The sequence below is a fragment of the Schistocerca piceifrons genome, chromosome 2 (assembly GCF_021461385.2).
Source record: "Schistocerca piceifrons isolate TAMUIC-IGC-003096 chromosome 2, iqSchPice1.1, whole genome shotgun sequence".
Taxonomy (NCBI): Eukaryota; Metazoa; Arthropoda; class Insecta; order Orthoptera; family Acrididae; genus Schistocerca; species Schistocerca piceifrons.
In genome coordinates, this window is record NC_060139.1 from 871,571,085 (window position 1) to 871,598,706 (window position 27,622).

Consider the following 27,622-nt stretch of genomic DNA (forward strand, 5'->3'; position numbering starts at 1 on the left):
TTCTAGGAACAGTGGTTTATGCTGGATGTTGTCATGTCAGTCAATTGGTCTCTCCTTTTCTCCCCAGGTACTTACAATAGGAGAGTTTCTCTTCATCCTTTCTAACCTTCCCCAAGTTATCCTTCTTTCCTGCTTGAGGAAGGAACAAACTGTTGAAGTAACTAGGACTTTTTGTAGTTGTGCATGTATAATGCACACTACTTACATGAATAAAGTAACAAATAATTTCAGTGAATGTTTTATGAGTCCGAGTACATCCAGTTTATTTGCTCTTTCCTTATACCTGTTCCTAGAAAAATCTTAACTGGCGATATAATAAATTCTGAGTATCACTTTCAATGTGCTCCTAGAATTGTCAACTTTTGTTCCTTCAAAAATTACTGCAAATGGGGAGGATGGATATAAACATTGTTTCACTTATGCACAGCTGAATTTTGGTTACTGAACTGGCTCTAATTTTTATCTCCAACCTTTTCATGCTGCACAGTCGTCTTAATTCTAGTTTCTGAGTGCAAGTAACAATGTATGTATTGGTCCTATGTGACTGTTTATGATATACAATGGCACTGATTGCTGCTTCTGCATTTTGCTACCATGAGTACAGGTCTACAGATAATGACTGACTAAAACTAGTAATTATATTTCACTGTTACAATCAAAGGTAAGAATAAATAATCCTTTTAGCATGTCTGGATCATCATTATCCATTAATAGTTTTAAAAACATTAAAACAATCACACAAATGTGCAGACTAATGAAAACAGTTGGTCAACTCTGTTCACAAGTATCTGAGCTTTTTAAACAATGGACCTGACAGAGGTAGGGTGGCTTGTGTGCTTGCATGTGCAATCTCAGCAGAGGGCTATCTGTGAAGAGGCCAGGAAAAACAGTTGTTTCTGTAGAGATGCCACAACTTTTCAGTAGTTGCAGGAGCAGCAGCCTGGTGATTTACTGATCTGGCCTTGTAGCACTTAGCTATGTTGGTACAGTGCATGGGTGTCACTGCTAGGGAAGCATGGGCAGGGAGGTATGTGACCCCCCTCCCCCAATATGTTTTGAAAAGTAATTTCAAGTTTTTGGGTCTTAGTTGACAAAAAATGACAGCACTGAAAGAATATATTCAATCTCAACTAATTACACATACTAAAAGCTATTGTGCAGTGAGAATTGGTGGTTTGATTAATGTCCCAGTAAGTCAAACCACTTACATTGTCACTAAAAAGACAATATTCCAAGTTTTAATGAAGTGTGTTGCTACAAGTAAGAGTGATGAAGGGAGCCCAAATCTGCTTGGTTTTGCTATAAGTTTGTAGGAGGAGTGGCCAGGAGATAGATGGCTAACAACTGAATATCACACAACAATCACTTAGTCTGGTGTTGGTATAATAATAAACTTGTAGTCAGTGCATGAGTCAAGAAGATTTGCTATGAAGAGAGTTCAAGGCAATAGTAAGTAAATGTTTATTACAAAATGTATTCCAATTTACTCAATTTTACTATTGCAATGTCAGTTACTGGAATTTATCAACTGTTTTTAATCTGATCTAAATATAGTATATAGCTTCTTATGTTCTATACATATTATTTTTCCCTGATTCATCCCTACAAAAAGCTTATATTATACATAATAATCATACACCACTGTTGACAAATTTATACGATGATAATCACAAAATATGTTTTAGTCCATGCTTAAATTGGCACGCTTTAGCAGTTTTTTCAAGTAGCAATGAAATATGTGGTCTGAGACATCCAGAATGCTCCAAAAGATTGTTTTAGGTCCCAAACTTTTCAATGGGTTCGCCTGTTTAGAGTCCCTTTTAATCGATACCCTATCTGTTAAGTCGTAAATGGCTGAAAGAAAGTGGAAACAAAAGCCGTTATTCTTCATAAGGACATGCAGCACTACGGTATGTCATGGCTTTATGGTGATGGCATCCTCTGGATGAAAATTGACTTCTACTCAGATCTCCAGGCAGGGAACACTCAGAAAATTATCATTATAGAATAACAAGTATTCTATGGTTTAGATTGTTACATAGCTAATGAGCAGTAGGTTAGAGAATTAAAAAAGGGAAATGGAGTCGGTTGAAGTTAAATGTAATGGGAATTAGTGAAATGCAGAGGCAGGAAGAAAAAAAATTTCTGATGAGGCGAGTACAGGGTTGTTGTTGTTGTTGTGGTCTTCAGTCCTGAGACTGGTTTGATGCAGCTCTCCACGCTACTCTATCCAGCGCAAGCTTCTTCATCTCCCAGTACCTACTGCAGCCTACATCCATCTGAATCTGCTTAGTGTATTCATCTCTTGGTCTCCCTCTACGATTTTTACCCTCCACGCTGCCCTCCAATACTAAATTGGTGATCCCTTGATGCCTCAGAACATGTCCTACCAAACAATCCCTTCTTCTAGTCAAGTTGGGCCACAATCTCCCCTTCTCCCCAATTCTATTCAATATCTCCTCATTAGTTATGTGATCTACCCATCTAATCTTCAGCATTCTTCTGTAGCACCACATTTCGAAAGCTTCTATTCTCTTCTTGTCCAAACTAGATATCGTCCATGTTTCACTTCCATACATGGCTACACTCCATACATATTCTTTCAGAAACCACTTCCTGACACTTAAATCAATACTCAATGTTAACAAATTTCTCTTCTTCAGAAACGCTTTCCTTGCCATTGCCGGTCTACATTTTATATCCTCTCTACTTCAACCATCATCAGTTATTTTGCTCCCCAAATAGCAAAACCCCTTTACTACTTTAAGTGTCTCATTTCCTAATCTAATTCCCTCAGCATCACCCGACTTAATTCAACTACATTCCATTATCCTCGTTTTGCTTTTGTTAATGTTCATCTTATATCCTCCTTTCAAGACACTGTCCATTCCGTTCAACTGCTCTTCCAAGTCCTTTGCTGTCTGTGACACAATTACGTCATCGGCGAACCTTAAAGTTTTTATTTCTTCTCCATGGATTTTAATACCTACTCCGAATTTTTCTTTTGTTTCTTTTACTGCTTGCTCAATATACAGATTGAACAACATCGGGGAGAGGCTACAACCTAGTCTCACTCCGTTCCCAACCACTGCCTCCCTTTCATGCCCCTCGACTTTTATAACTGCCATCTGGTTTCTGTACAAATTGTAAATAGCCTTTCGCTCCCTGTATTTTACCCCTGCCACCTATAGAATTTGAAAGAGAGTATTCCAGTCAACATTGTCAAAAGCTTTCTCTAAGTCTACAAATGCTAGAAACGTAGGTTTGCCTTTTCTTAATCTAGCTTCTAAAATAAGTTGTAGGGTCAGTATTGCCTCACGTGTTCCCATATTTCTACGGAATCCAAACTGATCTTCCCCAGGGTCGGCTTCTACCAGTTTTTCCATTCGTCTGTAAAGAATTCGTGTTAGTATTTTGCAGCTGTGACTTATTAAACTGATAGTTCGGTAATTTTCACATCTGTCAACGCCTGCTTTCTTTGGGATTGGAACTATTATATTCTTCTTGAAGTCTGCGGGTATTTCGCCTGTCTCATACAGTTTGCCCACCAGATGGTAGAGTTTTGTCAGGAGTGGCTCTCCCAAGGCTGTCAGTAGTTCTAATGGAATGTTGTCTACTCCCGGGGCCTTGTTTAGACTCAGGTCTTTCAGTGCTCCGTCAAACTCTTCACGCAGTATCATATCTCCCATTTCATCTTCATCTACATCCTCTTCCATTTCCATAATATTGTCCTCAAGTACATCGCCCTTGTATAGACCCTCTATATACTCCTTCCACCTTTCTGCTTTCCCTTCTTTGCTTAGAACTGGGTTTCCATCTGAGCTCTTGATATTCATACAATTGGTTCTCTTTTCTCCAAAGGTCTCTTTAATTTTCCTGTAGGCTGTATCTATCTTACCTCTAGTGAGATAAGCCTCTACATCCTTACATTTGTCCTCTAGCCGTGCCTGCTTAGCCATTTTGCACTTCCTGTCGATCTCATTTTTGAGACGTTTGTATTCCTTTTTGCCTGCTTCATTTACTGCATTTTTATATTTTCTCATTTCGTCAATTAAATTCAATATTTCTTCTGTCACCCAAGGATTTCTACTAGCCCTTGTATTTTTACCTACTTGATCCTCTGCTGCCTTCACTACTTCATCTCTCGAAGCTACCCATTCTTCTTCTACTGTATTTCTTTCCCCCATTCTTGTCAATTGTTCCCTTATGCTCTCCCTGAAACTCTGTACAACCTCTGGTTTAGTCAGTTTATCCAGGTCCCATCTCCGTAAATTCCCACCTTTTTGCAGTTTCTTCAGTTTTAATCTACGGTTCATAACCAATAGATTCTGGTCAGAGTCCACATCTGCCCCTGGAAATGTCTTACAATTTAAAACCTGGTTCTTAAATCTCTGTCTTACCATTATATAATCTATCTGAAACCTGTCAGTATCTCCAGGCTTCTTCCATGTATACAACCTTCTTTTATGATTCTTGAACCAAGTGTTAGCTATGATTAAGTTATGCTCTGTGCAAAATTCTACAAGGCGGCTTCCTCTTTCATTTCTTCCCTCAATCCATATTCACCTACTACATTTCCTTCTCTCCCTTTTCCTACTACCAAATTCCAGTCACCCATGACTATTAAATTTTCGTCTCCCTTCACTATTTTATTTCATCATACATTTCTTCAATTTCTTCGTCATCTGCAGAGCTAGTTGGCATATTGACTTGTACTACTGTCGTAGGCGTGGGCTTCGTGTCTATCTTGGCCACAACAATGCGTTCGCTGTGCTGTTTGTAGTAGCTTACCCGCATTCCTATTGTTTTATTCATTTTTAAACCTACTCCTGCATTATCACTATTTGATTTTGTATTTATAACCCTGTATTCACCTGACCAAAAGTCTTGCTCCTCCTGCCACCGAACTTCACTAATTCCTACTATATCTAACTTTAACCTATCCATTTCCCTTTTTAAATTTTCTAACCTACTTGCCTGATTAAGGTATCCGACATTCCACGCTCCGATCCGTAGAACGCCAGTTTTCTTTCTCCTAATAACGACAGGGTTATAAATACAAAAACATAGAGGGGTATTGCAGGAGCAGGTCTTAATAATGAATAAGAAAACAGGAATACGGCTGAACTAACATGAATAGCATAGTGAACACATTATGGTAGCCAAGGTAGACATTACATCAACACTGACTACAGTAGTAGAAGTTCATATGTCTACTACCTTCGCAGATGAAGAGACTGAAACAATGTAAGTTGAGGTAAAAGAAATTCCTCAGATAATTAAGGGAAATGAAAATTTGGCTTGGGAGCGTGGAACTAGACAGTAGGAACAAGATGAAAAGGAAAAATAGTAAGAGAACAAGGGACTGGGGTAAAGGAATGAAAGGGCTAGCCAGCTGGTAGAATTTTGCACAGAGCCTAATTTAGTCATTGCTAACATGTGGTTCAAGAATGATGAAGGATCGTTATTTACGTGGAAGAGAGTTGGAGACATAAGAAGGTTTCAGATATAATAATATAATGTAATAATACATTATGTAATGTTAAGTTGGAGATTTCAAAATCAGATTTAAAAGTGCAAAACATTTCCATATGTAGATGCGTACTCTGACCATAATTTACCAGTAATGAACCACTAACTTATGGTAGGAAATTAAGGACATAGGACCTGGATAAACTCAAGGAACCAGAAGCCATTGGGAAATTCGCAGGAAGTATTAGGCACTGATTGATAGAAAAAGGAGTAATAAATGCAACTGAAAAAGAATGAGTAGGTCTAACAGATGAAATGGTAAGACCACCGGAGGATAAAACAGGGAGAAAGACCTGTAGAAATTTGTTGATAACACATGAGCTACAGAATTTAGTTGGGTAAAGGAGAAAATACAAAAATGCAGAAAATGAAACAGGCAAAATGGTATACAGAGGGTAAAAAATTTAATTGAGACAAAGGGCAAAATGGCTAAGAAGTTATGGTTATAGAACAAATGAAAAGTTACAGCAACATTAATGAGTAGGGGAAGATAAATAGTGCCTGCAGGAACATCAAAGAGAAGCAGCAATTTGAATATCAAGAGCTCAGATGTCAAGCCAGTATTAAAGGAAGGAAGGCTGAAAGGTGGAAGGAATGTGTAGAAAAGAACTTTAAGACAACATTATAGTAAGAGAAAGTAACTGAACTTTGCTATCTTGGTAGCAACATGGAAGAAACAATACATTTCTCAAGGAAATCAAGAGACAGATAGATCTGGCCGAAAGTGTTTAGAAAAATAAGAAGAACCGTCTGTTGCACAAGCACATCAGCTTCTGTAGCAAGAAAAAGATTTGTAAGTACCTTTGTATAGAGTGTCCTAACACACGGAGTTGGAACCTGAATGTTTGCACAGCAGGAGGAAGCTCACCTCTAAGCTATCAGAAAGTGATTCTGCAGGAGAATTACAAGTAGCAGCTGGACTGTTAGAAAAACTAATGATGATGATCTAAAAAAAAAAAAAAAAAAAAAAAAAAAAAATAGGAGAGAAGAGAGAACTACTGAAAGTGACAGGCCAACAAAGCAGAACTCATTGAAGCCTTAAAAATACTTTTACAAAATTTTTTAAAAGGAAAGATCATAGGGAAGAAAACAAAGGGATCACTGAGAACATTCTTTTCAAGCTAAATGATAGAGTGAGATGGGATGTTCTTCATACATGGCGAAGAACAGGGCTGCTGAAGAGAGGAAGCTGTGGCTGTAGAGGCAAGGATTTGCCTTTTGAAAGAAGACAAATATAGAAACAGAAGTAAATGAAGATAAGATGGGAGATATGATACCATGTGATTAATTTGACACAGAACTGAAGACCTAGGTCAAAACAAGGCTCTTGGCATAGATGATATTGTCAGATTACTGAGGTTTTTGTTACGACCATCTTTGACAGAATTATTCCACCTGGTGAAGAAGATACTAATGTATCAGACAGGTGAAATACCATCAAACTTCAAGAAGACTATAATAACTCCAATTTAAAAAAAAGGCAGATGTTGATAAGAGTGAATATCACATTCAGTTTTAATGTCATGGTTGCAAAATACTGACACAAATATTTTCAGAACAACGGAAAAGTTGGTGAAGAACAACATTGGGGGGGTTGGGGGAGGGGGGGGGGGGGGGGAAAGCACTTGAGGCAAGACTAACTTGGGGGGGAAGGGGGGGGGGGGGGGGGAAAGCACTTGAGGCAAGATTAACTTTACGAGTATCCTGAGAGGTTGAAACTGTTGTCTAGACTACAGTCTCTGAACTTAAAGAAAATAGCAGAGATAAAATGCATGGAGAGAAAGGCTATCTTTAACTTGACGAAACAGGACTATAATTATAAGAGTTGAAGGAGATGACACACAAGCAGTAACTGACAAGTGAATGAGTCAGGGTCGTCTCCTATTCCCGATATTTTATATGTTCATCGAGCAAGCTCTGAAGGAAGCCAAGGAGCAATTTGGAAAGAGAATTAAGTCAGGGAGAAGAAATAACAACTTTTAAGGTTTGCTGATGACATTAATTCTGTCACAGCCAGCAAGGACCTGAACAATTAGGCGAGTAGAATGAATAATGGAGCTCACAGGAATTTTTCTAAGAGGTTAAAGATTCAAAACTTGCTAGTTTTATTACAACTGATTTGGTGAGTTTGAAAACCTGCCATGCCCCAGTAACTAAATTTGACAAGAAGTACACAACACTTACTATTTGTCAAAAGATTGATACTTATCTACTCTGTATTTTTTAGGCTGATTACTTTCATACCTAACCAATAAGCATATTTCAAAGACATGTAAAGCACATCCTTTTATGTATTAATATGAATATGGTTGCCATCTTTTTGATTCAACATTCAGAAATTATATGCTCACATGATTAAATCCAGGGTATACAACAAAAATGAAATACAGATTGAAAATATTCACAAAAATAATTTAGTCGTACTCCAATAATGTTACCTTGAAACTGAAAATTATAAATATGAAAGAGAAAGAAAAATCAGAATGTTTGAGGAAGTCCTGCTGGATACCAACAAAAAGTCTAAAGACTAGATATTGTGGTAAGAAAGGTGCGTACACAAAGAAATTTAGTGTGAAAGTGTTTCTGTAGGTGACCTGCTAATGAGGTCCTTTTCCAGCAGATGTCTGGAGAAGAAAGTGAAATTTATAAAAATTAGATAATCTACTCCAAAATGCAAATTGATAACAGAAGGGCATGGGATGAGGCTCAAACTATGTGATTGGAACCAGGTAGATGCCCCCTTTGTTCCTAGAATTTTTCACCTGAGTAGGCCGTAGGAAAGGTAGAACACACACTTAAGATTTATGCATAGAGATGAGGGATTTTTGAGTAGCACTTCACAAATTGGCACAATAGCCAATTGGTCAAATGCACCAACTGGTAATTTGTCAGCTCATTTTCACTTCCCGCTGCTACTATAATTTTTTTTAAATTTATTTCATTGGGTATGAAACGTATACTAAAACTTGCATTTCACAATGCACACCACAAATGATTAACTGACAACAGTGATTGCATTGTAATCTCTTAGATAAAAATTGTTACAATCCAGTGCTAAGCAATTATAAAATTTAAATACCATTAGTTCAATTTATGTACGTAAAACTAATATATTCAGTTTATGACAATATTATGAAAAGGATAGATTGCTACTCACAATATAACGTGTTTGCTGAGACAGGCACAACACAAAGACTACTAAACACGTAAGCTTTTGGCCAGAAGACCTTCTGAAATTGACAACATACACACACACATTCAAATGAATACACACCCACAGCCACTGTCTCTGGCTACCTAGGCCAGACTGTGAGCAACTGTGAATAATGGGAGAAGCAATCTGGATGGTGGGAAAAAGGAGGAGACAGGGGCAGGAAGGGGGAGGGAGAGCAAAGTATGGGTGGAGGACTCACTCTCATGCAAACACGACTCACTTACACGACACTTGAGTCGAGTGTGCGAGTTGCATTTGCATGAGTGTGTGTGTGATCTAATTTTGACGAAAGCCTTACTGGCCGAAAGCTTTATGTGTGACAGTCTTTTGTAGTGCCTATCAGCGCCTCAGCATCTCCACTATATGGTAAGTAGCAACTTTCCTTTTCATAATATTATTAGATTTAATAATTTTTTATAACATTAAGTAAATGTATTGTTAATGTCAATAAATATAATGTTACTGATAGACATATTTCGATTTTCAATGTAACACTGTAAAACAATGAAATACGGCAAAAAAACCACAGTATTTAAAAAATAAGCCCTCAAGAATCTAATATCAAAAATGGCCAAAAAATAAAACCATTTTTCCTATCCATACTAAACAAATATGGTAGATTCATTGCAATTTTATTTAAATTATTTTCAAATATATTGTAATGGTTGTATGAATGGTATATTGTTACTGTACCTTAACTCATTTACGGATGTGCTCTCTGCATTCTGTGTTGAGGTGGTTTTTGTTATGGCTGAACTGCTTGCCAAATGCTGATGCCTGTGCTGAGACAGCATTCTGGTCGATATGAAATACTTATCAGATTTTTAAAAAGCTATTAGGTTAAAAAATTTTATTTTTGCACACTTTCAATTGTGAATGAAGTTTGCGTAGTCAGAGTTGTGGGTTCGGTTGAAAGATAATGGATTGGATGAACCAATTAAATAAGAATCTATCATTCTACTTATGCAGCATGTTATAAATTCTTTTGTCTCTCATATGTGATGACAGTGCTGTTTGCCTTCAGTCGTGTGTCCTGTGCTGTTATTGACTAAGCACACACCATGCTGATGTGTGTGTTTGGGTAGCTAGAGTTAACTGAATTTCTTTTCAATATCTGTCATACTTACTGGGTTGCAGCAATTTTAATAATTTGGCAGAGGCAAAAATACATTGCGTAAGGCTGATCTAAGCTGATGCTTTGCAGCAAAAGAAATGTAGATAAGACATCAATTTTTTTTTTTTTTTTTTTTTTACAGATGATAGCATGCAATGAGGTGTAATGGTATAGCAGTATGTGTATGCATGCTCACAGCAGTGAAAGAGTTCATGTTGGAGAACTATATACAACATAATATTAATTACGAATATTTTTTGTTACTTATTATGTCAGAGTTACTAATTTTTGGATACATGGTGTTTGTGAAATTGGTAATGAGTGTTGTATTACAGCAGTGAAGCTATGACCAATGAGGAAGTGTTTTTTTTTACGCACAGGACAGGTAAAATTAGGTTGTGGAAGGGGGCTGAAAATAATAGCCAGCACATTTTAGTACAAGAGAGCTATTTATGCTCTCAACTTTATTTATCATCTTCATACATTAAAATCTGTATAAAAATATAGTATCCCAGCAGTGATAAACATCGTTAAGAGATTTCACACACATACACAATTAAGAGATTTAGTTTCACGTGCTTAGCAATATATTTACAAAAACTAACAACAAAAACAGTGTTGTTTATCGTGCAATGAAATTCTATCAGTTTTTACTGCAGAACATTTTAAAAAGTATATCTACCAACATGTAATTGTAATGAAGTTCAACTTCACACAAATGTTATCTTTGTTCGTGCCTGATTTACGTGCCAAACGTTTAATTCTTCATACTCTTCAATGCATTCATCTATTTGGTCTGGCTTGAAGCCCTTGCCAGTACAATGCTCTCTTATTTCAGATAATTTTACCGTTTTAGAGTCACCAGCGAGTTCACGAATAACTGAAAATATTCTGTCAACAACAGTTTGTGCCCTGAAAAGGAACAATTTGTTTTAGACTTTAGCATTATTATATGTACTGATATCTACTGTTGATAAAGACTGAGGACTGTTACTAGTCAACAGAAACTGGTTATCATCTAGTTTTAATTGTATTTTATTGTGATCAAAATAATTACAATTTATAATAATGAAGAGATATCTACTACACCTTTCTTTCAACACCTGCAAGAAAGAATGCCCAGACTGGCTCATTGAAAGACCATTGCAAATAAATACAACTATTACTCCTGCCTCAAAACAGGATACCAAATAAGTAAATGTTGAATTGACTTCATAATACCTGATATAAAATATAATATTTGCTGCTGTCTGCAGTAAAAATTGTGGATCCATAATGTGCATGTCAATAATGTCATAATAGATTTTAAAATGGTTCAAATGGCTCTGAGCACTATGGGACTTAACATCTGAAGTCATCAGCCCCCTAGAACTAACTAACGTAAGGACATCACACACATCCATGCCCGAGGCAGGATTCGAACCTGCGACCGTAGCAGTCGCGCAGTTCCAGACTGAAGCGCCTAGAACCACTCGGTCACAGCGGCCGGCATAATAGATCTTAAAAATTAGTATTTGCCATTACCTGATTAATGTGCAATATAAATGCGGATACTAATTTTAGATAATCTGTAATGTTAGTGAATGCCAGGCATAGCACTGTACTTAAAGAAACAGGATCTATTTATAAACTGTGCACATTGAAGCCCTAAGAAAATTGATTGTAATTTCCAATCCCTGTCAGATAACTTGTATGTTGTTATGTCATAAGCAAGTGTGTGAGAGACCTTCAAACTGTATTTACAGTTCACTGTGTTAAAATATTTAAGTAGTAACATTTATGAAATGAAATAATAATGTGTGTTCAGAACAAATATCAGACCTGCTATTTGTTTTATGTAATAAAACTAGTTGTGCACCTTCTATAGATGGGTGTGAAAACTCCCAGAACTGAGAAAGGGCAATAAATTTATTTCATAACCCAAACGGCGACTGCTTGCTGAAAACCCTTCCTCCACAATTTACAACCTAATCACAACGTTCACTAATATATTACAGACAAAATTATTTTCAGTAGCTGAAAATGTTGAATTTAACATTTTTTTGTAACCGGCAACTGATTTAAACAGTGACAAAACTGAAGTATCCATTTCATTGGTGAAACAACCACATCACACTACAAGAAAAATTGGTAATAAATAAATTTATGCACAACTTCTAGGCACCATGAATATCAGAACATTTTTTTTTTTAAATTTTTAAATTAATCCCACACATACACCTCTACTGTTTTCTGAATACCCACAAGAGAACTGGATAAACACGATGATATACTTTTTCATCTTCCTCACTCAACATAACTTATCTCTACACAAAAAACTGCCATCCTCTGGACAAAATATGAAGTAACTCTGGATACTGATGAAGACAGGACTACGGAATCAATGGATACTACACTTTAGAGAGCATCACTGTACCACACTCATAGCCAGAGCCAATCTTGTAGAATTAGGACACTCATTAGCCACACTTCTTATTGTGGCCATCGATTTAAAGACTGTATACTGCCTTTAGAACTCAGATGGAAACCCACTTCTAAGCAAAGAAGGGAAAGCAGAAAGGCGGAAGGAGTATATAGAGGGTCTATACAAGGGCGATGTCCTTGAGGACAATATTATGGAAATGGAAGAGGATGTAGATGAAGATGAAATGGGAGACATGATACTGCGTGAAGAGTTCGACAGAGCACTGAAAGACCTGAGTCGAAACAAGGGCCCCGGAGTAGACAACATTCCATTAGAACTACTGATGGCCTTGGGAGAGCCAGTCCTGACAAAACTCTACCATCTGGTGAGTAAGATGTATGAGACAGGCAAAATACCCTCAGACTTCAACAAGAATATAATAATCCCAGTCCCAAAGAAAGCAGCTGTTGACAGATGTGAAAATTACCGAACTATCAGTTTAATAAGTCACGTCTGCAAAATACTAATGCAAATTCTTTACAGACGAATGGAAAAACTAGTAGAAGCCAACCTTGGGGAAGATCAGTTTGGATTCCGTAGAAATATTGGAACACGTGAGGCAATACTGACCCTACGGCTTATCTTAGAAGCTAGATTAAGGAAAGGAAAACCTACATTTCTAGCATTAGTAGACTTAGAGAAAGCTTTTGACAGTGATGACTGGAATACTGTCTTTCAAATTCTGAAGGTGGCAGGGGTAAAATATAGGGAGCTAAAGGCTATTTACAATTTGTATAGAAACCAAATGGCAGTTATAAGAGTTGAGGGACATGAAAGGGAAGCAGTGGTTGGGAAGGGAGTGAGACAGGGTTGTAGCCTCTCCCCGATGTTATTCAATCTGTATATTGAGCAAGCAGTGAAGGGAACAAAAGAAAAATTCGGTGTAGGTATTAAAATCCATGGAGAAGAAATAAAAACTTTGAGGTTCGCCGATGACTTTGTAATTCTGTCAGAGACAGCAAAGAACTTGGAAGAGCAGTTGAACGGAATGGTGTCTTGAAAGGCTATAAGATGAACATTAACAAAAGCAAAACGAGGATAATGGAATGTAGTCGAATTAAGTCGGCTGATGTTGAGGGTATTAGATTAGGAAATGAGACACTTAAAGTGGTAAAGGAGTTTTGCTATTTGGGGAGCAAAATAACTGATGATGGTTGAAGTAGAGAGGATATAAAATGTAGACCGGCAATGGCAAGGAAAGCGTTTCTGAAGAAGAGAAATTTGTTAACATCGAGTATTGATTTAAGTTTTAGGAAGTTGTTTCTGAAAGTATTTGTATGGAGTGTAGCAATGTATGGAAGTGAAACATGGACAATAAATAATTTAGACAAGAAGAGAATAGAAGCTTTCGAAATGTGGTGCTACAGAAGAACGCTGAAGATTAGATGGGTAGATCACATAACTAATGAGGAGGTGTTGAATAGGATTGGGGAGAAGAGAAGTTTGTGGCACAACTTGACTAGAAGAAGGGATCGGTTGGTAGGACATGTTCTGAGGCATCAAGGGATCACCAATTTAGTATTGGAGGGCAGCGTGGAGGGTAAAAATCGTAGAGAGAGACCAAGAGATGAATACACCAAGCAGATTCAGAAGGACGTAGGTTGCAGTAGGTACTGGGAGATGAAGCTTGCACAGGATAGAGTAGAATGGAGAGCTGCATCAAACCAGTCTCAGGACTGAAGACCACCACCACCACCACCACCATGATACAGCAACTTCGACTTTCTGCACTGTTGGGCAGATAAGAAGTTGACAATTTTTGCTACGTATGCAGCCTGTTTCCAGATATTCTAGGGCAGGATGTCCCATTGGGCATGGCACCCGCAAGCACCATTCAGCTCACACGGGGGTTGTCACAGCTGGTGTGGGCAACCAGACGGACAGTCCGATTGCTTGTGTTTTTGTGCACACGCTGCCTGCTTGGCCACCTGAGCTCGGAAAGTGGACTAAAAATGATCATGTACACTACAGCTACAAAACTGGTTGTGCACCTGGCTTGCTGCTTTCAGGCATGTGTGCCGGGTGGAACAGCCTACTCTGGAAAGATTCTCTAGGACAACACAGTTGCCATAAGCTCTTATTTTGTGTTCTACATTTCAACAAAGGTGTTTTCAGTAAGCATGACGTAAGAGGCTTGGGCACATTTTTTTAATTTAACTAAGGCGTTTGATAATGTTGAGCACAAAATATTGCTCCAGAAGTGGACTATTACGAAATATGAGGAGTAACTCACAATTGGTTCACCTCTTACTTTAACAAGACAGCAAAAGGTCTTTATTCACAGTGTTGAGAATGGCTGTGATGTGGGAGGTACGGTCAAATGGGGGTTGCCCCAGGGATCAGTGTTGGGGCCACTCCTGTTCCTTATTTATATAAATGATACCACCTCTAGTATTAGGGGTAACTCTAGTATTTTGACATTGGCCTCTCAATATATATATTCTTTACTGTCATACCAGCTTATTCCCAAGAACAAGCAGCTTTCATTCAGTTAATACTTGGCAGAAATCAAACCTGCATTTGGATAGGACTTCCTTAACTCTTGTGCAGAAAGGTGTACAGTATACTGCTGCATCCATTTTCAGTAAGCTACTACAGGAATTCAAAAATCTTAGCAGTAATCCATGTGCTTTCAAATCGAAATCGGAGTTTCATCATGGGTCAAAAACTGGTTCAAATGGCTCTGAGCACTATGAGACTTAACATCTGAGGTCATCAGTCCGGTAGAACTTAGAACTACTTAAACCTAACTAACCCAAGGACATCATACACATTCGTGCCCGAGACAAGATTTGAACCTGCGACCGTAGCGGTCGGTTCCAGACTGAAGCGCCTAGAACCGCTCGGCCACTCCTATTCTGTTGAGAAGTTCCTTGAAATATTAAGCTTACTCTTATGTTACATTGTGATTGGCTTGACTTTTTCTGGGTTTATAAACATTTTATTTTTATCTGTTATTACTTTTATGTTGTAATTTCATGTGCCGACACGTTCCATGACCTTTGAGATTTGCTCCTCAATTTGGTCCTACAGAACCTGCCATGTAAATAAATATGTAAATAAACTACATGTGGCACGCGAACCAATCCCAGCACAGTAATCACTGCCGATCATGATGTCGAAGCTCCCTCATTGCCAGTTTTGTCTGAATGGATATAAACAGTGTGTGGTTACAACCGTGTGTTTGCATTGTACTGGGCTTTGTTTCACAAATACTTGGAAAAAGCCAATGAAAGACACTGTTCACCTAGTGACAATCCTTTGCAATGAGGTGTGCTGCTAAACTCCAGGCACGAGTTACTACAGAGAACTCGTGGGCTTTATGAGAAGAAGAAAGTATATGTAAGTATTCATTGGTCAGCCAAAAATTCTTGCTGATAAAGTTGTGGAATGAACATCAAAAACTCTTGGAATTAATGCAAGAACAGTAATATGAAGGAAAGCATTATTGCAAAAGTTGAAAAAAGTAGATTTGAACTGTAACAATTCTGATCCACATGGATCAGGTAACATATTTATAGCAACCTCAGGAAATTGGAAAAGGCAGCTTTGCCTTGTCGCTGACTTAAATTGTTCCAAAACTGGTGCAATTTGCAGGCAAATGGCAAGGAAAGAGTATCCTATCTTACCAAAGTTACTAGTGCGTTAAAAGAAACTGAACTTTTGAAGATGGGAAAAAGTCACTAAAAATTGTGCTGAAAAGTAAGTATGCGTTTCCGTTACAAAGTGCTAGATGGATGCAAAAGCCTGTTAGAAAAAATATCTATTGTTCTGGAGGAAAGCCAGTTCTTGCAAAAAATTGGGTTGGCAAAGACATACATTCAATAATATGGCTAGAAAAAACACGGGTTAATGCTGAGTAAGGTGTCAGTGGATGTTGGATGCATGAGTGAATGTTGGATGCACGACACACTAAGCAGCAGCAGTCATCAGTAGACAGCTAGAAGAGCTAGATTAATTGCGGTCCTTGTAGGCTCTTCCAGTGGTTCTGCTTCTGATGCACTTTTAGTTTTTCCATCCAAAAAGACAGTTGATTACCATGAAGACATGTACCATACATGATTTGTTGAGGGACAATGCTCCATATCATTCAGTGATACTGAGTAAAGCTCAACCACAAACAATCATAAAGAAATTAAGGTGCAATGTTTACAGTCGCGAAATATTACTGCTGATATGACTATGATAGAGCTTCTGTTATACTCACTTGTTAAAGAAAATAAGCCTATGACGGCTACATATGTAGCAGACTAAGTTGCCGAGGAGCAGCATAATACTGGAATAAGGCTGCCGCCGTATCTCTGCCTTTTTGACTCTATTGGTTTCGTATGGAGTAATATGAAGACACACATAAGAAACAATAACAGAATTGGAAAGGCTGTTGCGTGAAGCTTTTGCAATTTTGGACACAGCCTTGTGGAGGAGAACGGTCGAGCATGTCAAAAAACTTGTCTGAGCAGCACAGAAAATGGAAGGTATAACATGAACAACTAACGATCTGTCTTGGTGATGACAAAGATGCTTTTGGTGCTGATTCTGACAACAGTGACGATGGGGAGCTGGATGGAATTGCGCTGTTGTCCAGTAAACTGGTGAGTACAAAGCTACAAATATCTGTTATTTATTGCATCACTCTCATGATCATTGTCATTATAAAATGTAGAGCGAGAAGTTACAATGTCAGTTACTGTTTATTTTGTAAACTATGTGCTATATTGTTTTTGCGATATTGGATATCATCAAATGTTTTATTTTCTGTATTTTTTTGCTCTACTAATGAAACCATGTGCTTTGTTATGCTCGTATCTATATCATTATGTGGTTGTTTATTTGCTGACATTATGGTAGCAACTCAAATTCTTATATTCATTGCTATTGCTCAACAGGTCACATCTATGAGATGGAACAGGAAACCGCTTCTCCTCCTTTGATGCAGTACTTGATTTTACCTATATTGAGCTCGTCTTTATTTTTTATCTATAGTGAGCAGTCAAATGTACGCAAGTCAGACAGATCAAAGTAAGTAAACTGTTTTATTATTTCAAAAGTAATCATCGTAAATGTTAATATATTTACTTCACTGTAATACATGACAGTCAATTCCTTCATGGAAAAATGTCTGTGGTTACCTATGAAGTTGTGATTGTACCTGGGCATGCACCTCTTGGTGCAAAGCAAATCAATGGCCATGAACACATCTTTCTCCAGGAGTCTAAAAATTTGGAAATCGCATGGGAGGAGAGCGGGATTTCATGGAGGATGTGTAAGGGCTTCCCAGCAAAACTTCTGCAGTAAAGTTGACATGACCTTGGTAACACGTGTGGTCAACTACAGTTTTAACCGTTAAAATCAGGGCAAGCAGATAAACAGCGTTATTGAACTATGTACAGAAATGATGTTTGCTCAAGATGTTACACACTGATAATGAATTTCTTCAGGTAACTCTTACAAGGATAAACTGCATTGTTGATGTAACTAACTGAAGTATAATTTGTAGACCTCTACTGGTGTTCCTCTGTTGCTTCCTTCCTCACATGCCCAGTATAATAATAATAATAATAATAATAATGAGGCCCGGGAAAAGAATAGGCCGCCGGTATGTTCTGCCAGTCGTAAAAGGCGACGAAAAGAACAAACCACTAATAGGGCTAACCCCCCTTTTTGTGTGATTACTTGGTTCAGGACAGAACTAAAGAAGCCTCGGACAAGCGCCGTCACGGTCGGGGACGACACTTGAACCCTATGCCCGGCCACAATGGTAATGACACTGCTAGCCAACTGGAAAATGATTTAAATCCAAATAGAGGTGTTTTGCAGGATATGCTTCCTGCAACCACTCTAGAAGGAAAACGAAGACAGAGAATGAGATGGTCAGATGAAGTTAATCGACACCTCATGTCCTGTTATTACCAAGCAACAAACCTAGGAACCAACACAACTGGATACAGATCACAAGTATACACAACATTTATTACCAGATACCCGGAATTAAAATTTTTAACAGAACAGCGACTAGCTGATCAGATCCGTGTAACAATAAAAAATAACAGGATACCCCAGTCAGAATTAGAAAACATCAAACAACAAGTACAACAAATACTGAAACAAAATAATGTGCAATTAGAAGAAGAAGAAAATACAGTAATGGATTCAAACATCTCAGAGCAAACAAACAAAGAACAACACGCATCAATTAAACAATCAGAGGAAAACGAAATCTTAAGACAGCCACCAGAACAAGCACAAATAGAACATGAAGTGACACACATGTTAGATATAGAAGAAAAATTTCAGTTGACATATATAGAATACAAAGACACAAATACAGACAATAGACCATTCTTGCATAGACCACCAAATAGCCCACAAGTCGAAACAACAATAAAAACTATCAACACAATCATACACAACAAAATAAATGAATACACAACTATGGAAGAGTTACAACTACTGGTTTATGTAGGAGCACTCACAACACTAAATATACACACTAGGCAGAGATCAGAACCAACCAACACACAGAAGAAACCCACAAAACCAGCATGGCAACACAGGCTACAGATCAGAATAGAAAAACTGAGAAAAGACATCGGACAGCTAACACAATTTATAAGAAATGAAATATCTGACAAAAAACGAAAAAGGTTAGGTAAAATCTCACAACAAGAAGCAATAGAGCAATTAGATGAAAAGAAGCAGAAATTACAAGCATTGGCCAAACGACTTAGAAGATACAAAAAAAGTGAAAATAGAAGGAAACAAAACCAAACATTCAACACAAACCAAAAGAAATTTTACCAAACAATAGATAACACACACATAAAAATAGACAATCCACCAAACATAACAGACATGGAACATTCTGGAGCAACATATGGTCAAACCCGGTACAACATAACAGGCATGCACGGTGGATACAAGCAGAAACACACTCATACAAGATGATACCACAAATGCCTGAAGTGATAATTTTGCAACATGAAGTCACCCGAGCAATTAATTCTACGCACAATTGGAAAGCCCCTGGAAATGATAAAATACCAAATTTCTGGCTAAAGAAGTTCACCTGAACACATTCACATCTAACTAAATTATTTAACAGTTACATTGCAGACCCATACCTATTCCCTGATACACTTACACATGGAATAACTTATCTGAAACCTAAAGATCAAGCAGACACAGCAAATCCAGCTAAATATCGCCCCATAACATGCCTACCAACAATCTACAAAATATTAACTTCAGTCATTACACAGAAATTAATGACACATACAACACAGAACAAAATTATAAATGAAGAACAAAAAGGCTGCTGCAAAGGAGCACGAGGATGTAAAGAGCAACTGATAGTAGATGCAGAGGTGACATATCAAGCTAAAACTAAACAAAGGTCGCTACACTACGCATACATTGATTACCAAAAAGCTTTTGATAGTGTACCCCACTCATGGTTACTACAGATATTGGAAATATACAAAGTAGATCCTAAATTGATACAGTTTCTAAACATAGTAATGAAAAACTGGAAAACCACACTTAATATCCAAACAAATTCAGATAATATCACATCACAGCCAATACAGATTAAGCGTGGAATATACCAAGGAGACTCATTAAGTCCTTTCTGGTTCTGTCTTGCTCTGAACCCACTATCCAACGTGCTAAATAATACAAATTATGGATATAATATTACTGGAACATACCAACACAAAATCACACATTTGCTATACATGGATGATCTAAAACTACTGGCAGCAACCAATCAACAACTCAACCAATTACTAAAGATAATAGAAGTATTCAGCAATGATATAAACATGGCTTTTGGAACAGACAAATGTAAGAAAAATAGCATAGTCAAGGGAAAACACACTAAACAAGAAGATTACATATTGAATAACCACAGTGACTCCATAGAAGCGATGGAAAAAACAGATGCCTATAAATACCTAGGATACAGACAAAAGATAGGAATAGATAATACAAATATTAAAGAAGAACTAAAAGAAAAATATAGACAAAGACTAACAAAAATACTGAAAACAGAATTGACAGCAAGAAACAAGACAAAAGCTATAAATACTTATGCTATACCAATATTGACCTACTCATTTGGAGTAGTGAAATGGAGTAACACAGACCTAGAAGCACTAAATACACTTACACGTTCACAATGCCACAAATATAGAATACATCACATACATTCAGCAACAGAAAGATTCACATTAAGCAGAAAGGAAGGAGGCAGGGGATTCATCGACATAAAAAACCTACATTATGGACAGGTAGACAATTTAAGAAAATTCTTTCTACAACGAGCAGAAACTAGCAAAATACACAAAGCAATCACTAATATAAATACATCGGCTACACCACTGCAATTTCATAACCACTTCTACAACCCTTTAGATCACATAACATCAACAAATACGAAGAAAGTAAATTGGAAGGGGAAGGCACTACATGGCAAGCACCCGTATCATCTAACACAGCCACACATCGATCAAGACGCATCCAACACATGGCTAAGAAAAGGCAATATATACAGTGAGACGGAAGGATTCATGATTGCAATACAGGATCAAACAATAAACACCAGATATTACAGTAAGCATATTATTAAAGATCCCAATACCGATAAATGCAGACTTTGCAAACAACAAATAGAAACAGTAGATCACATCACAAGCGGATGTACAATACTAGCAAATACAGAATACCCCAGAAGACATAACAATGTAGCAAAAATAATACATCAACAGCTTGCCTTACAACATAAACTTATAAAACAACACATTCCCACATACAAGTATGCACCACAAAATGTACTGGAGAATGATGAATACAAATTATACTGGAACAGAACCATTATAACAGATAAAACAACACCACATAACAAAACTGACATCATACTCACCAATAAAAAGAAGAAATTAACACAACTAATCGAAATATCCATACCCAATACAATATACAAAAGAAAACAGGAGAAAAAATTGAAAAATACATCCAACTGGCTGAGGAAGTCAAGGACATGTGGCATCAGGATAAAGTTGACATTATACCAATTATACTATCAACTACAGGAGTCATACCACACAATATCCACCAGTACATCAATGCAATGCAGCTACATCCAAACTTATATATACAACTACAGAAATCTGTAATTATTGATACGTGTTCAATTACCCGAAAGTTCCTAAATGCAATATAACATATACCGTACAGTTAAAAGGAAGTGACGCTTGATCGAGGTCCGCGTCACTTTCCATTTTTAACCAGACTTAACGTCTGAGAAAGTAAAGAAATAATAATACATATTACTTCTATAGAAAACTAACCTCCCCAGTCTCTCCTCTGTGTGATTTAGAGAATCCTTTGACATTTCCATAAGCCTCATAGCTTCAGCAACATCTTCCTTAACAACAACATCAGCCAGTCTCAGACGAGCCTACAACGTAAAGAGAAAACATACAGGTGAAGTTCATTCAGTAATAAAAGTTAATTCAGTTTTATTATTCAGAGTAATGTACTAAACAGCAAAACTAAAAATCCCCTCTCCCCCCCACAAACTGACAGGTACAATTTCAAAATGAGCAAAACCGTAATATCCTTCTTAGTCTTAGCATCTGGTAGCATCAAACATCATGCTTTCCATATCATCATCATCAACAACAACTAACCTCTGTCTCGGCACTTAAAGAAGATTTTCCAGCATTAGAAATCATAAAATCTACCTCGTCCACAGTGGTTGTTATCTAGTCCAAACTTATCTGACGATGGATAAATTCTGAAATGTGTCATATGAGCATTAAAATCATCCCTTGCTTGATGTCTGACAAGCCATTGTGACCCAAACAGCCTGAATGCAGAAAAAAGAACAATTTTTTTCATGAGATATTATTATAAATTAGTGGTTTTAGTTTTTTCTGTACTTGTACTGTGAAACCTTTCTTCTTGCTAACTTTCATGATTCTAGGCCTACTGGAAGTACCCTACAAGTTTAGATGTGTGAGTCTGCGACTATCAAAATATGTGACCTAATTGGCTTAACCTTTGACTGCATTGATGTAGAAACTTTAATGTTTTACACCGCCAAGGACTATAGACTTCAGTATGTGACATAAATTTCAACTAGATACGACGATACATTTATGAGAAAAACAGTTTTAAACAGACGAACAGGTAGGCAAACAGACAACAAACTGATCTTAAAAGGGTTTCGTTTTTACTGAATGTGGTATGGAACCCTAAGATCATATAGTGTTATGCAGAGCTGGCTCACTATGCTCGTTCTTTCGTGTTCTCTCCAACCATTTGTTGACAGGCACAAACAAAACTGTAGTGATCACTGGTAAACATTTTGAATGCTTTTTCGCTTGTGTTCACTTCAATTTGCTGTGGTGTATACAAGGCGTTACACTAGTTCACTCAAGTTCAATGCAGTATGTACAAGGCTTTAGAACATGGAAATGATATTGTACGATTATTTTTACTTGGTTGGGGTCTATAGTCATAATTAGAGACGGGATTATATCCATTATAAAAATATTAAAATATGCATGAAAAATGTTTAAAAATGCATCAAAAGTGTCGAAATATGTAAGATGAAATAATAAAAAACGTTGTAGTTATTGCGTGAATTATATCTTGAAGTCAAACCTGTGCATATCAGTTATGAGGATGAGTGCTGGCCACGTGAAAAATTGATACATTTAGAATGCTGATATCATTTCCTGAATACTTTCAGGTAGAGGTTAGGAAGGGGTCCTTTCTGGGATTATTTTCTAAAAATTTGCAAAATGGGGACGCATATCCTATTTCAAGAATTGTTCCTTCTTTGCTGCTGTTGTTAGTAACAAGTGGATACAATGCGAGTGAGTCACAGCGAAATGATCAATATGTACAGGATCAACTTCAAGATATATCGCATGCAGAGGGGCACGCTCAAAAACTCCGTAATATTTAGAAAAGCATACAATCCTGAATTTTTTTGAACAGCATTTACTTTTAATTAACGCTATTGGACCAAAGCATCATTTACAATTTATTTCACATTTTTCTACTGTTGTAAACATAAATGACCAAGTACGGTTCCAAATGTTTGGTAGTAAGTGTGTGTCTTCGATCATTCAAAACATTTTTATGAGCAGAAAAGGACCATTCTTCTTCAACAGACATAACTGGGCAGTAATTGAATTTGGGTGCTATGTTGGCACTTATTGTTTCTGGTAAAACTTCATCCATCCCATTAATAAAACTATGAATTTGGCACAAGGGTTCAAAGCTTGAGTTATTGTTTAAAATGTTTTCAAACTTTTCATTAAGTTTTCTTGGTAATACCTCCAGCAATCAGGAATTCACTAGAATAATTTTATTCATTAACTGAATAGATTCATTCAACGCCAAACCTTGAGTTTCAAGCTTTTTAGTACTTGCAGGTATATGGGAAAAATGAGTGCTGATCATAGCAATGTCTTTTTTAATACTGGAATCATTAAAAGCTTCCTTGCACTGGCAAACTGCCAAAGTCTCTGCACTATCAAAGTCATTTACTACCCTTCTAATGGCCTCGAAATGTTCATTGTAAAATAACATAGCTTCAACACATTGTAAAACAACACAGCTTCGACACATGTACCCCAATGAGTTACCACTGGTTCAGGAGGTAAAGGCACATTTGTAGTTTTTCTTTATGGGTCTTGATGTGAGCAGGAGCCGTTAGAAACACTATCTCTGTGAATGAAATCAGTTTATTTACAATCAACAATAAGGAACATACTTCTTCAGCAAGGCAATGTACTCCACGAACAAAGCTCGTCACATGAATCTAATTGGGATAAAACACTCTGAGGGCTTTTCCTGCTTTGACATATAGGGAGCAGCAGCACAAATAAACACAAACAATCTTTCATCTGCAGAAGATTCTGGAAATATTTTTCTAATACCCTCATTCACAAATCTGGCAATCGTAGAATGATTTTCAACTTCTTTGCGTCCCGCTAAATATGAAGAAGAAGGCTCTTCTTTTAAAGCACTAACAATTAAATTTGCAATGTAACGGCCACAAGTGTCTGTAGTTTGTCAACTGAAATCCAGATAACGCTGTCCTTGAGTTCATTGTGTATTTCTTTCAGAACATTTACGTAAATTGTCGGTATGTAGTTTTTACACAATGTTGATTCATCTGGTGTATTTTGATTTACGTAATATTTGCTCAGGAAGCCTCTGAGGATAGGTCTTGTAAGTTTGTGAAGAGGAATATTGCTTGCAATGAATGCTTCACATAGGTCCATGTTAAACCAATTTTTCTGACAAATCCCTGCTACTGCAACTTGCTGTTGTCATGATCCTTTCTTCTGCATTCCTGCAATATGAAGACTTCTCTTGACACGCTGGTCTATTTGAAACATTTTTTTCTGCATGAAATGTTTTTCTCACATACTCAAAAATATAAAACAATTGCATCATATGTAAATGTTCCAGGATGGTCAGCTATCCACAAAACGACATTTCTTTTTTCGTGCGGTATGTTACACACTACACGTCGTAAACAGTTGAACAAGTAAATAGAAAGCTAAACTGAAACAATGGACGTGTAACTAAAAGCTTGTGTAGTTTAATTTAATTGTTGCCAACGCGTACGGTATGACAGCAGAGAGGATTAACAGGGATCACGGGCACAGGAGCATTGGCTCTGCCTGCCTGTTGCTGTTCCTTTTCCTGTTCTGTAATGATTTCACTAGCAGTGGCCTCTCGGTTAGTGTTCTGGTTCTAGGTCATGGTTAATCTACGAGACATCAAAACTAGATCGAGTTAGACACCGCCCGTCAAAATTTTTAAAATACTGTAAACATAGGGTGAAAATATGCAACATCACTAGTTTTTTTTGTTAAAGTGTGCAATAACCAGTGAAAAGGAGCCAAATATGAAAATGCATATGCAACATGCAAATACGTATAATCGGGTTTCTAGTCATAATACAGGGTGATTCAAAAAGAATACCACAACTTTAGGAATTTACAACTCTGCAACGACAAAAGGCAGAGCTAAGCACTATCTGTCGGCGAATTAAGGGAGCTATAAAGTTTCATTTAGTTGTACATTTGTTCGCTTGAGGCGCGCCCGCATCTCGTGGTCGTGCGGTAGCGTTCTCGCTTCCCACGCCCGGGTTCCCGGGTTCGATTCCCGGCGGGGTCAGGGATTTTCTCTGCCTCATGATGGCTGGGTGTTGTGTGATGTCCTTAGGTTAGTTAGGTTTAAGTAATTCTAGGGGACTGATGCCCATAGATGTTAAGTCCCATAGTGCTCAGAGCCATTTTTTTTGAGCTTGAGGCGCTGTTGACTAGGCGTCAGCGTCAGTTGATGCTAAGATGGCGACCGCTCAACAGAAAGCTTTTTGTGTTATTGAGTACGGCAGACGTGAATCGACGACAGTTGTTCAGCGTGCATTTCGAACGAAGTATGGTGTTAAACCACCTGATAGGTGGTGTATTAAACGTTGGTATAAACAGTTTACAGAGAATGGGTGTTTGTGCAAAGGGAAAAGTTCTGGACGGCCGAGAACGAGTGATGAAAATGTAGCACGCATCCAGCAAGCATTTGTTCGCAGCCCAGGAAAATCGACTCGCAGAGCTAGCAGAGAGCTGCAAATTTCACAATCAACTGTATGGAGAGTCCTACGAAAAAGGTTAGTTATGAAACCTTATCGTCTGAAATTGGTTCAAGCACTGTCTGCAGCTGATAAGATTAAAAGAATCGATTTCTGTGATTTTATCCTTGCTCAAATGAAAACAGATGAATCTTTCATTTCAAAGATTGTGTTTAGTGATGAAGCAACTTTCCACACTAACGGGAAAGTCAACCGTCACAATGTCTGTATATGGGGCACTGAGAATCCGCGGGAAACAACTCAGTATGAACGTGACTCGCCTAAGGTGAACGTTTTCTGTGCCATTTCAGCCAATAAAGTTTTTGGTCCCTTTTTCTTCGAAGGTGCTACTGTAACTGGACTACAGTATCTGGAGATGTTAGAGAATTGGCTGTTCCCTCAGCTCGAACAAGACGCACAACAATTCATATTTCAGCAGGATGGAGCGCCACCACATTGGCACTTATCTTTCCGTAACTACCTGAACGTCAACTACCCGAGGCGATGGATTGGCCGCCAGGCAGCCCGTGACAGAGCACTTCATCACTGGCCTGATCTTACCCCCTGCAATTTTTTCTTATGGGAGTATGTTAAGGATATGGTGTTTCGGCCACCTCTCCCAGCCACCATTGATGATTTGAAACGAGAAATAACAGCAGCTATCCAAACTGTTACGCCTGATATGCTACAGAGAATGTGGAACGAGTTGGAGTATCGGGTTGATATTGCTCGTGTGCCTGGAGGGGGCCATATTGAACATCTCTGAACTTGTTTTTGAGTGAAACAAAACCTTTTTAAATACTCTTTGTAATGATGTATAACAGAAGGTTATATTATGTTTCTTTCATTAAATACACATTTTTAAAGTTGTGGTATTCTTTTTGAATCACCCTGTATCCTTTTTAAATGAAATCACTGCTGTCATTAGACTGTCAGATTCTATTATTCGTTTATTTCATTATCGCAGTTTCAGATGTGGACTTATTTTCAAGTGCGAGGCCACAACTAAGTACTGCTTCTCAAGTTGCGTTGTTTATGAAATAATATCACATTATGCCTTACACTTTTTTATCCATGTGTTTTATAGGTTTCAGTTACCTTGCAGTTGAAAATGGCTCTACAGCCGAAATCACAATAGTGAAATAAATAAATACATGCCAAATAGTGATAATGATTTCATTTAAAAGTACCATATGACTTCTGTGTGGGAGGCTCAGTTGCCGCATTATGAAAACATGTAAATTTTAAAATTTGGACAGTATCAAGTGCTTGGGACTCTTATTAGTTCTTTCTTGTAACTATTAATTCATTCATCTGAATTCAAAATCCACTGCCTTTCTTCATCTTTGATGGGAAATCTGAACATTGTTTGTTCAGGAGTTGTCTGTCTGCTCCTTCCACAGTTAATGTACTCACAGGCACTCGTCAAGATGACTCGGTCCTCTAGCAACATTATCTCAGAAACAACTGTACTTCACAGCTGCCAGCTGGTGGAAAGTGGCTTGTGACTGCTTAGCAGTTAGGCAAGGTTGCCATAAATGTTGCCGAAGGGAGTGTCACCCAATGGTTGATGCCGCAAGTAAGGGTGTGACGCTTCCACTGCCTGGTAGCTGTTTCCTGACGAGGGTCGCCTGTCAGAGC

The 27,622-nt window shown here is 37.7% G+C and overlaps 1 protein-coding gene across 1 annotated transcript in view; it reads right to left on the minus strand.

The window, feature by feature from the left end:
• Nucleotides 1–10,292: 10,292 nt before the first annotated feature.
• LOC124776261 (DNA replication licensing factor Mcm7) overlaps nt 10,293–27,622 on the minus strand; it is a 74,541-nt gene continuing 57,211 nt past the window's right edge. The window contains exons 13-14 of the mRNA XM_047251154.1: nt 21,672–21,781; nt 10,293–10,772 (exon numbers count right to left, since the gene is read on the minus strand). Coding sequence (XP_047107110.1) covers nt 10,571–10,772; nt 21,672–21,781 — 312 coding nt within the window. The 3' untranslated portion in view covers nt 10,293–10,570. The remainder of the gene's footprint in view (nt 10,773–21,671; nt 21,782–27,622) is intronic.